At 40.6% G+C, this 13,108-nt stretch overlaps 1 protein-coding gene across 2 annotated transcripts in view; it reads right to left on the bottom strand.

The window, feature by feature from the left end:
• LOC117451436 (protein kinase C beta type-like) overlaps positions 1 to 13,108 on the bottom strand; it is a 114,524-nt gene that overhangs the window by 72,807 nt on the left and 28,609 nt on the right. For both annotated transcript variants that reach the window (XM_034089732.2, XM_034089731.2), the window contains exon 3: positions 6,781 to 6,863. In XM_034089732.2, the coding sequence (XP_033945623.1) occupies positions 6,781 to 6,863 (83 nt within the window). The remainder of the gene's footprint in view (positions 1 to 6,780; positions 6,864 to 13,108) is intronic.

The following is a 13,108-nucleotide window of genomic DNA, read 5'->3' as shown; positions in this document are numbered from 1 at the left end:
AGGTCGTGACCTGCCCCTCACATGCTGACATGGACTCTGGGGGGTAGAAATCAATACCATCCTGCTTCAGATCTGTGCAACACGCTCAACACAAATCGATGTCGGCAAATGAGAATATATGTTATGTGTTCATACGTTATTTCTCAATGTAGACTCGTTCCCAGTGTGTGTATCCTATAAGTGCAGGTGTGTGCTCTGACCGTTGTTGCATGTACAGAAGATAGACATGCAGACGATTTTAGGGGGAAATGAGAAATAAAATCTAATTTAGCATTTAGGAATCCATCCTCATTCGGTCCAAAAACAGCACTTCTTGCTCAAGAGAAAAGGCTGGATGTTCCCTTCTTTCCAATCTGTATGCTCAAGTAAGCAGTGGATAAACAATTCTTCTCATCGTTCTAACTTTTGACAAGAAAGGGTATATTAGACAAAATAATGACCTTTCCTTTAAGATGCGACAAATTATTCACCTACAAAAAGGTGCACTATGATACTTTTTTTACTTAAACCAATACCTTGAGACATATTTTATATATTTTATGCATAACTTCCTGTTTGGAAATCTCTTAAATAATCCTGTGACATTGCTATACAATGCTCCAGAAATGTGTATGTGTGTAGTAGTCTATAATATTGTCTTCCCTATTCAAATGTCATGATTGGTGTTTATTACAGTTTCTTCCTCCTTTTACACGTTTTCATTTGAGTTGAGGGTCTCTAAGAATAGAGAGAGTCATATGCTGTACAGTTTGTAAAGCCTAATTTTGAGCTATTAAAAAAAAAAGCTTGACTTGACATTTCTATGGGAAAAATATAATTTCAAGAGCTCCAGGACCAGTGGGAAATAAAGATATCTAATAATGGGCTCAAGCTCATCTTCCACATTTAGTTCTAAAGCCTGTCGAAGCAATGCTTTCCTCGTCTTGTGTATTCTGTATATTTTAGTATCTCGACCGCTAGTATACACACTGTACTCACACACACACTGTACTCACACACACTCTCTGTGAGCACTATACCATTAGCGGGCTGTGAGCATGAAATATAGGTTTCATTAGAGGATGTCATCCCTCGCCCTCTCCCACAGGGAACCCATTCTATTAACCCAGATCTATAATTGACTTCTTCTTTTAAACATAAATCGCCGACAGAGAGAGGGAGAGGCAGGGAGGGACTGGCAGGAGGTAAAGAGACAGTGACACAGTATGTATGAGATACTCCTCTATCAGCTGCATCTATGTGGTTTCATGCAATAACATCTGCTGCTGTGCTGTGTTTTCATATGTGTGACCCATACACACGGTTATCTGATTCAAGGTCTCATAGTAGCCAACGCCAGAAGAGTCGTTTTATTGTTGATGCAGACAAATCCCTACTACCACTGCTGTTCTCATTTAATCGCTTTTTTGGTAAATAGTATCAAATAGTATCCAGATCATTCAGAAAAATAGTGACTTAATATGAGAGAATGAAAAGCAACAACATGTTCTCATTTCATCTCCTTTTTTCAAGCTTGTTTCCAACTTTCCTTGTCAATTAATCGAGTAAATGATTACTTGAGTTGTTTATCATTGAGACTTCAAACTGACACACTTGGCAGATAATTAGTCCTGGGACATCCGTGCGGGACACGTTAATGTCTTCAAATGTTCTACAAACTTTCAAAAGGCCTCTGTGTGCGTGGGAGAAAACACGGTGTACAGATCTGACAGCGTTATTAGATAATCCTCAGCAGGTGATTCATAATGTTGACCAATTCAGAGCGCCGTTATGATCTCATATTGTTTGACTTGTTTCATAACATTGCAATGAGGCAAATATTTGTGATATCCCCCGACTTCTTCGGAGAATTGATCTAATCCCAAATATTCGGTGTTGAACAGGTTTTTATTACAGTACTTCATTAAAAAGACATGACCAGAGCAAACCCTGGAAGCTGTGCATCGCGAGACAGGCTACCGATATCTCCTACATTGAATTATGCAGCTATGGAGATACCTCACATTCCCACTGTGCAGGGACCCAGGTCAAAAAACCATGAACTCATTAAGGAAATAACATGGTGGGGGTGGTGAGGCCCCGTAATTAAGAGCGGGGGCCCCCTGGGTGAAGTGGCATTTAAATAGAGGATGTACAGAGTAGAGCCGCGAGAGACAATGAGGGAAGGCTTCTGGGAGAGGGGAGGTAAATGTATGCCGAATATAGTACGATAAATATAGTGCCGGAAAAAAGGGGTGGGCATTCAAAGGAGAAAGGAAGAAGGTATAGAGTACTGTAAAGATGGAGAATCACACCTTAAATTAAAGTCAAATGATTTTTTTAAAGAAGGTAAAGGGGAAGAAAGGACTTGCATTATCAAAATGATTGCAAGGCAAGATGTGTGAGCCTCCTACAGCTTTACAATTGAACATGATTTGTACCTGAATCATCACGACGGGTTTATCTCCGAGTCTCTGGGATGGCAAAGATGGAAGACTCTGTCGGCTAATTGAAATGTCAGATCAGAGTGGGTCGAGCCAAGTGTATAATCATGTGGGAAATAAGACCGGTGCGTTTAGGTTTAACAGCGAATCTAAACATAACTTTGGATCACTGAGGGGAACTTATGGAAAGGAAATGGTCATTTATATAAAATGGTTAGAGATAGATGTGCTAGGAAGAAGCTTTGAAGGGTCTCTTAAAGTAGCAGCAAGGACAAAGCTGCTGGGAAGACTAAATGCTGAATCGCTGAACAAGCTTAAAGCCCCTATATGAATACGATTGGCTGTTTTTTGCTAATAAGATGTAGATGAGTCGGTCATTAGCTGCGTGTCTATTAACATATTTATTTTTAGCACATATTGAATTATAGCATAAGAAAAGCTGTATAGAAACACAGACATTGAAATGAAAATTCCACCCTTACGGAAAACCAGTTTTATGGGCTACTGATCGATCAGATGTTTGTGCTTCTGGCGAGTTCTTAGATTTATGTCCTTACTGCTCGAAAAAAACGAGACTCCTAAACATCCTCTTCAGTTATCTCTCAGATAGTTCAATCACCAACCCAATTTGTTTTGTTTCTCTTACACAACACGTCCTTATCTTATTCTCATTACTTGTGAAATACAGCCTTTACCCCCAACGTCACACTGTACTTCCCTGAAGCCTATTGTATTTGCCTCAAACACTAACTTGTATATTCTTTGCGACATTACAAAAGTTTGCTTTGACTTTGCTTAAGCATTTCATGGAAACATTGCTAGGGTGAAACAGCTGATGACACAGCAGCTAGTACAAGCCCGACATTATTGCTTTACCTGAACCAAAGCGGTTTGATTACAAGGGCAACCTAAACTATATATTTGTATTAGTGCTGTCAAAATTATCGCATTAACGGCGGTAATTAATTTTTTGAATTAATTGCGTTAAAATATTTAACGCATTTAACGCATGTGCAGAATGGCCCGCCCCATACGTGCCACCAGTGGCAGCGCCAGGGTATGGCTGGGGTAGGCTACACCCATACCAAGAAATGGCTTAGCCCCACCTTGAAAAATGATGTTAAAGTAAACAAAATAAAGTCTGCCAACTCGCGGAGTAAATTGCACAGACAGCAGTTAGTAAGATTGATTTCAGTAGCCACGGTTTTGAAAACTTTTGTCACGTAGTGATCGTCTTCTCAATAGAGCATCTTTGATAACGGCGTGGTGTTGTTGCAGGAAGTCCCGACGGAGAATACTTTTGCTGTAGTACAGGGCAGAGCCATATAATAGTAATAATATGGCTCTGGTAGAGGGGTGCACATAACTGGTACGCAGGTTATGTGCGTAATCTGAAATGCGTAAAAAAGACACTTGTGTCTCAAAGCGCATTTGCGTACCGACGTACTTGTGAAGCTTTTCCAGAAGGCGGTTAGATCACCGGACGACAGAGTCGGTCTCCGTTAGGGATGCCAGCGATTATTTGATTATTCGTTACAGTCTCCATAATCGAATATTATTTTTAAAAATCGATTTTATTTATATATTTTGTTATTATTATTTATATATATTTTTTTATATATATATATATATATATATATATATTTCTGGCTTAGTTTCAACCAAAATATATATATAAATATATATATGCTAATAATAGTAATAGTATTAATAATTGTAAATGGCCATTGGTCACACCACCAGTTTGTTTTACTGTAAACTTGGAGGAAGCCTGCGCAGAGCAGACTGCTGCTGCAGCACGCTACACACCGCCCCCGCCCCCACCCCCCCTCTCCCTCACACGTGCGACTAAAGATGAACAAAGCGGCAGGTAAAAAGAGTTCCTCCTTGTGGAACTACTTCGAACATACAAGTCCAAAGGAAGTTAAATGCCAGCTCTGCGAAAAGACGTTGGTCTATCACAGCTCAACCTCAACAATGCGTTCGCATTTGAGTGCGAAGCACGCCAAAGAGGTTACAGAGAAAGACGCAGCACAGCCGGCCATTACCAACTTCACTTCAAGACCACGTCGTTGTGATGACATGCTTGTTTGTTGTTTGTAATGTTAAACATGTTACAGTAAAGAAAACAACGGAATTCCTTATGTCTGAGTTTTTTTTTTTTTTTTTTCTCCCGCGGGTGGGGGGGGGGGTCGAATAATCGATTATTATTCGCCAGGGCTGCCGAATAATCGATTTTGATAATGGTCAGTTTCTGGCAACCCTAGTCTCCGTGTGCACAGACTGTTAACGTCGGTCTGTACAACGGAACTGTGCCAAAACTACGCCAACCGGCTGCGGAGGGAGACTCCCCCCTTCACTGGAGAACTGCGCTAAAACAGCTGATCACAACGTTCACACTCTGTGGTCACGAAGTACTCCACTAGCCCCTCCCCCTCTGTCGACTTTCCTGAAGTACTCCCCCGTTGATAGAAATCAACACGTAATGAAATAAGACCCCACGGTTTGATGATTGATAGGTGTGTGGGCTGTCTTTCATTTTGACACACAGAACATTTTTATAATAAACATAGATACTGTATGTTAAATGGATATATCCGCCTTCTTTCATTTATCTTTCCATTCCCACAACAATATACATAAATAAATGGCATATTTTGGACATAGTTCGAATGGTGATTAATCATGATTAATTAATTTTTAAGCTGTGATTAATCTGATTAAAATTTGTAATCGTTTGACAGCCCTAATTTCAATACAAACTAAAAACCATGCATCATTTAGGTTGTTATTGTAGGGTCTTTCTATGAACCTGCAGATATTGGTAGAACAGTTTTAGAGACGATTTAGAGTCTATAGCCTTGACTAAAACAGAAACTATAAAAGAAACATAGGTTCTTTGTGTCACTCCAAAACGGCACTGAGTCAGAGATCGAGACGAGGACAGAAAAACAAGTGAGGTAGACGTCAGTCATGGAGACATATAATAAGTCTACAGGAAAGATTGTTGAGACAGTTATACACAACACACCACAGGAAGCCCACAGCAGCGTTTCCTCTGGAGGCGGCACACTAAGTGTACTTGTCAAACTGAAAGGGCACTCCTAAGGGAGGTAAGGACACGGCTGAGGAACTCACACCCCCCCCCCCCCTGGGATTTTAAGAGGGTGAAGCTGGCGTCCACAGAGTGCTCTTAAGAGAAGGAACGTGTCCTTTTAATATGATAGGTGAGCGACGGCTTGCATTTAAATATCAAAAGACACTTGTTCTCAGCTCCTTGAGAGAGAGGATGAGATTAAGATAAAAGTACCACTTAAAAGACACTTCCTGAGGAGGAGATGAGAGACATGCTTAAAGATAATTGATTACATAAGGACAAGCAAGACGTTTAACCTCCGACAGTGATTAGAGCTTTGATATGACTCATGTGAAACACTCGTCATGTAACCGCAGAGTAAAGATATATATGATGTTGTTATTTTAGAAAGTGGATCCGTTTAAATACTTAAGAAGAGATGAGAGGAAGGAAGAAGGGCAGGGCATTCATTAAGATTCATTTAAGACAGCGGCTAGAAAGCGAAGGGTGTTACTTTCAATGGTGGTTTAATAGAGGGTTGAATAAAAGGTGTAATCAAATATTAAAATATCGCAGACAAATGGAATTTTATAGAAGCCCTATAATGCTTATTTTCAGGTTTTTGTTTGTGTTTTGTGGCTCTACTCTGCTTAGTTTGGGAGAAAAACGTTGGGATTTTAGCCTTTGCAGACCATTTACATGCACTAAAACCTATATAACACACAACAGGAAAGTAAAAACCCCAAAAAGCATAATGGGCCTCTTTGAAAATGTACCCTTCAACTACACGTCAACATATTTGACATCCTATTTACAAATGAAGCCGATCCAACATCTGAAGGTATCATAATTATAATTTCCCATAATGCCAGAGGAGCTGCTCGAGTGGCCAAATATTGGGCAGCGTTGCATATAGGTCTATATTTAAATATACAGTATTGAGTCAATCAAATGTAAACACTAGATAAACTACCCTGTGTGTGACGGTACAGTGAAACCGTCAAGGCAGGAAGAGGGAAACGAGAAGAGAGAAAAAGATGGAGGCTGCTCAACCGTAACAGTGGTGCCGACAGGTGATGGATGCTCATGAGCTTGAAGTGTGTGTGTGTGTGTGTGTGTGTGTGTGTGTGTGTGTGTGTGTGTGTGTGTGTGTGTGTGTGTGTGTGTGTGTGTGTGTGTGTGTGTGTGTGTGTGTGTGCAGTCTGTTGTACCATCTGCCTTTTGATACTCACACTGATACGCAAGCACACCATTTTAGATGATTCACTCATTTGTACTCACGTCTGATGCAGGTCCTTTATCGGCACCTGGACACTGGAAAGTGACGAACTCATGGCAGCGCTTGTGAACCACGAAACAACACACTGCGGAGAGAAAGAGAGGGAAGGAATGGGAAATTCAATGCTTTTTTCAGTCTTCGCAACCCCCAAAAGGGCTTTTACATATACAAGTCAGCATTCGCCCACTCACACACAATCAAACAAGGCAGAGACCGCCATTAAAAGGTGCCACTTGCCCAGGGAGTCTAACATTCACACACGTGTACACACAGTTTGCAATTTGAGGTTCAGTTTCTTGCCCAAGCACACTTTGCTCAAGGATCGAACCACCGACCTTCAGTTTGATAGACAAAAGAGTTGGAAATTCATCATCTAAAAAAATACTTTACTAATAAGCAACCAAGCTAGCTCGATTCATTTGGGAGCACTGCAAGGTTACAGCTTGTTTTTTCTATCGGAATATTTGCAATTAAGTATTGAAAGGATTCACATTGATCAGGAGGAAATAAGTAATCTGATGTGAGTGAGTCACACACGAAAAGAGGTGAACTTCCTCATGGTCAAAGCTGATCATTGTAGAGATAATAGGGCTGCTCAATTAATCGTATTTTAATCGCAATTACGATTTTGGCTTGCAACGATTATGAAAACATAATCGAAATAAAATGATTTAAAAAAAAAAAAATTGTATTGGTTTTAAAGTTCAGGGTAATCAACTGTTAAAAACATACTGTTCACATATTTTTTTCAATAAATGGATGTTTTCAAAGTAAATGGATAATCGTTTTTAATAATCGTGATATCAATCATTGACCCAAATAATCGAGATTATGATTTTTGCCATAATCGAGCAGCCCTACAGGATAGTATAAAATGTTGAAGTGCATGAAGAATTTTAAGGTATGATTGTGTTCTGTACGTCAATAATATCAGCAAACATTCTCTCACTTATTTGCCGATTGTGTAAACTTGGCTTCAAAATCATATAAGTAACATTTTTATTTGACGTAAAGTTCAGGTTAAATTTGAAATCATTTTGAGTTTCTTGGCTGTCTCTGAGCCGTTAGAAGCAGACTTCACTTAACCTATGAAAAGCTTTAGCGCGGTTACGTACAGAGGGATGCTGTGCTTCTGTCTCAACACCCACACACTCTTATTGTCGTTCCTGCACCATTGACTCATTGTCAGCCTCTCTTTTTAAGAGCACCATATACATTTCTAGAAAGCAGTGTAAAATGTAACCTCACTAATGTTACAGTACGTACCAAAATGATATTCTATTAACAGAATGTCCTGCATTGTAAATTAGTAGAATTGTAAAATATGTATATTAGTAGAATTGTAAAATATGCCTTTAAAACAGATACAAGGTTGGAGGGTTTTTTCCTCCCTAGGCACAGATTTGTTGAAAATAACAAGTAAACACACAGAAGATCAAAAGGAGGATCACAATCTGAGTGAGATGAGAAGCGTAACATGGATCCACTTCGAGGCAGGTAACACTCGGCAGGGCGGAAACATGCAGAAGCTCAGACGCACAGCGAGCCTGTCATCTCCGCCGTGATCAATGTCGGCTCCACTGACAGGCAGGACAGAGCAGGCTAAAAATATCACCGTCGTCATGATTGCACCCCAGAGTATATTTACATAGTGTGTATGTCTAAGGGAGAGATGCAGAGAAGTAAATACACTGAACTATCTAAAGATAGAAGCAGAATATAGAGCTCGAAATATTAAAGGGGCCCCATTATGCTCTTTGGGGTTCCCCTTTCCTCTCGTGTGTTATATAGGTTTTCGTGCATGTCAATGGTCCGCAAAGGCTAGTTCCCCCCCTGCCTGAAACGCCTCCATTGAACTCATTGTTTACTTGCGTAACATAATGACATCACTGTGTAACACTTGCGATTCTATTGGCTTCTGCTCCCACACATTGTAGTGGATAGGCTAAGGGGCGGGACATCTCTAAGCGTTTGACCAATCACAACAGAGGCGGTCAGCAAACCAATCAGAGCAGACTGGGCACTGGTTTCAGACGGAAACTGCAGCACCTTTTTGAACATTAAAGAATGTAATCATGTCACAGTAAAGGCACAGAATACTAATAATAATATGTGAACCTGAACATTAGCATAAAAGAGCCCCTTAAGGCATAGGTATAAGAATACACCGATTTGTGTTCTCTTGCCCTTTTGTCTAATGTATATATATTACAACTGTTAAGTGGTTTTCTCTTCATTTTATTTAAATGATGAGAGATCAGATTGCTATTCATTATTTTCAATTCAAACCTGCAGTGATAGGACACACACACACACACACACACACACACACACACACACACACACACACACACACACACACACACACACACACACACACACACACACACACACACACACACGCACACACACCCACACACACACACACACACACACACACACACACACACACACACACACACACACACACACACACACACACACACACACACACACACACACACACACACACACACACACACACACACACAATCCTCACTTTGGTTACACCACCCACTCACTTTGATGGTACCACACACACACACACATTCAGATGCATACACACACATACATACACCACCCACTCATTCCGATGATATTGCAGATTGAATAAACAGAGTGAGGGTGGAGGGGATCGAGGTAGAGATGGAAATAGTGAGAGCTATGTGCACATATTGCTTTAAGGCAACTGCTCATTTGGAGTATTGCAACGGCCAAATCCCTAAACAAAACACACACAAACACACCCTCACACAGATCTGTTACTAAAAAAACGTAACTGAACCCAATCCAACCATATGACCTTTGGGCCAAAACAGCACAATACCATCGCAAAAATCAAACGAAGCCAGATCGAACCGTCAAGTTTAGGGGGAAAGAGAAAATGTCCAAAAACACAGATATATCACTTGAAGCTGATTTTTTTAAGTAAAACATTTCAACCATATTCTATGCAATCTTTGGAGAAGGAGGCATACTCACACCTTCCACGATGACGCTGTACATATTAGTGAAATTAATAATGATATTGATACGACAATAAAATGTGTACTTACAATATGCTCAAGTATATTCAATAAAACAAACCTAAAGCAAAAAAAGAAAATGGTTCCCCGAGGATTAATCGCACGACTTGTTTTCATATTCACGTTGATTCTGCGGTCACTAACATTTGTGCACATTTATCTTAACTAGTAACTAAAGCAAATGATGTCAACACTGATGCAAAAGTAAGCCAATTCACTGGTTTTGTCACTGGAGTTTTAAGGAGGGCCAGACGTCCCTGGAAAAGCGAGCACTTGTTGATGTAATAAGTTGGAAACAGTTTTTCCGGAAGACACCAGAAGACCAACTATTTGAAATGTTCATGGTGAGATTTATTTAATAGGATCCATTACATTTCAATGACTTGTGCAACCCTGGTTCTTACTTATAACAAAGTAAAAGCACTGATTACATAACATTTAATTTAGCTGATGCTTTTATTCAAAGCGACTCACAATAAGTGCATTCAACGATGAAGAAACACTCATGTCATTCCCTATCTCTAAACCCAACCAGATTAAGTGCGACTGCATTAGCTTCACTTAGAGCCAAATCCTTTGTACGTGTTAAGATCTTTTTTTCTGTAGGCACAATTACTGCGTGAGAATCGAACAGCTGCAGGTTCTGGTGTCTGCTGTGCTCTGAACTGAAACTGCCTGTCCAGTTTTGGAAGATGCCTCCCCCTCTGCCCTCTTGATGCCCTCAACTCATCTCAGGCTGACTCTGGTGGAGCTGGTACGCTGCCAATGTGCCTTAATTATTAAAGTATACATTAAACATCCATGGAAAGCAAACACGCACACAAACGGTTTGATATACACAACACAGGGAGCATTTCTCCACATCTTTCTCTGTCATGTTCACCGGTTCTTGTTTTCTATCTCTCCCTTTCTCACAGCTGTGGCAGTGTCCTGGACTCATGTTACGGCGGAGGTCAGCAGCCATGTAGTGTACCTGTGGAATCTACCCGTGACAGCGGCTGAGCATTAAGTTACACTCCAGGCTGCAGTTAGCACCTCGCAGATCTTCTCATGCTGTGTGTTCATTCAGTTACTTACTCCCGTTCATGTCGTGCATTGTGAACACTTGCACACTGTGTAGATGTCAACTGCGTATAGTCTCAAATCGCATTCGGCTGCTGTGCGCTCTCTGGAAGTGACAATTACTGCTGTTGGCTAGCTATCAAAGGTATTGTTAATTGTACCAAATCAAATGCAGTTTGCTCAATTGAACCATTCAAATGAACAATGGACTTTTTTGGACACAAATATAGTAGTTTGTGTATAAAAAACAAATAAACACATGTTTACTCTAACTTTTATTTGTATATTTCAGTTACATAGCAACGATTGTTGAGTGTGAGACGTAACCATCTGGGTATTCATAATGCATGTTGCCATAGTTTGCATTTGGCTTCACCTCTGGCACACAACAGTCTAGAAGTCTGCAAATTGAGACACAGCATGAGCCAACAGCAGCTATCAGTCAATGTAGTTGGACTGAGAAGGATTACTTGGGCTGCTGAACGATACAAGTTGACACAGAAATTGTTAATTCAGTTTCTGCAGAAAAAGTCCCTGAACCTCTCCGACTGCCATCTATTTCTATTTTACTATTTAAAAAGTATTTTCTTTATTTTGTTTTTATCCCTGCTTTTCATTTCCTGTTCAACTCCCACTCATCTTTTCTTTCTCCTCGTGATTCCCCCTTGATCTAGTATATTCTGTTTATGAACTGTTGGCAGACCACTGTTGTCGGCATCAATTTCCTCCAATGAGCTGCCTATATATATATATATATATGTATGTATGTATGTATGTATGTGTGTGAGATAACTGTACAAAGATGTCCCCGATTTAGATACTGTCAAATTCAGTGGCAAGGTTCAATGCTTCAACATATGGAGTGTCTAGTTAGTCATATGTATTAATCTGTCGCTGTAATAGAACATCACCTATAGATATACACACACACACACACACACACACACACACACACACACACACACACACACACACACACACACACACACACACACACACACACACACACACACACACACACACACACACACACACACACACACACACACACACACACACACACACACACACACACACACACACACACACACACACACCACACACACACACACACACACACCACACACACACACACACACACACACACACACAGTGAATCTAATGGTTGGGGAAATAGTTTCCAAGGCCAATAACTTTGACCCAGTTTATCAGTTTGTAATGGCCTCACTGAGCTCAGGCACCTGCAGCCTTGGGTGCTGTGCTCTCAGTGTTTTGTCACCCTGTTCCTGCCTGTTGGCGGCAGCTGATAGACGTGTTATTGTGCTTTGCCTGTTTTATCTTGTTATGCAGCATGTTGATTATTTTAAATATACATGGGTCTGGGGTAGAGATCTTGAGAATTGATTTGGCATCTCAACCTCCAAATAAACAGTCAGTGTTTGCCATCAAAGTTCCTGCTCTCCTCGTGTCTCTCTGAGCCCTGTTTGCAATTGCTTCAGAAGTTTCCATCACAGTTGGACTGGTGATTGTTTACATGCAAACAAAAACACTGACTGATTGACTTTTTGGAAATTTGAATTATGACCAATGAGAGCCATGGTTACATCTGCTTAAAACAACCATAACTACAGCTGGGTTGGATGTAGGGTTAGGGTACGACTCCACAGTCAGTCACTTCACGTCAGATTCTTCATATACGTCATTTATTCACTATGTTTGTTTCCATTACTTTGTTGCCTTTATCAATACACCATGTGTCTGTTTATATGTTTCCATGTATTACTTTCCCAGGTGAGATTGACGTGTGTTTTTGATGTTGGGTTTGTCTAGGAATTTACATTTAGATTACTCTCTACCTCCCCTGATTGGATGTGTCACTTGGATACATCCGATACAGCCGTTATCTCAGTGGCTGCGTTTTGAAAGGTTGACTGCTTCCAAAGCCAAAGTTAAAATGATTTGGCCTTTAAGCAAAATGGGTCTCGTGCAGAGTGCCAGGCCAACAGCTATACCTTTTGCCTAGTCGGGGGCTAGTAGTGATCCGTAGGAGAAAACAGCCAGCACAGAGCAGTTTGATTGTTCATCAGGAGGCTTGAGTTGCTGTTGGAGGCTCGTTCAGCCTCTCATTTGATTGTTTACACAATGACACAATGTGAGCAGTGCGTTGGACACAAAACCTGTAACCTGAAAATCAGGACACTGC

This window comes from Pseudochaenichthys georgianus, chromosome 8, assembly GCF_902827115.2.
Source record: "Pseudochaenichthys georgianus chromosome 8, fPseGeo1.2, whole genome shotgun sequence".
Lineage (NCBI taxonomy): Eukaryota > Metazoa > Chordata > Actinopteri > Perciformes > Channichthyidae > Pseudochaenichthys > Pseudochaenichthys georgianus.
Note: the sequence above shows the minus strand (reverse complement) of the source record. Positions and strands in the feature narration are given on the sequence as shown.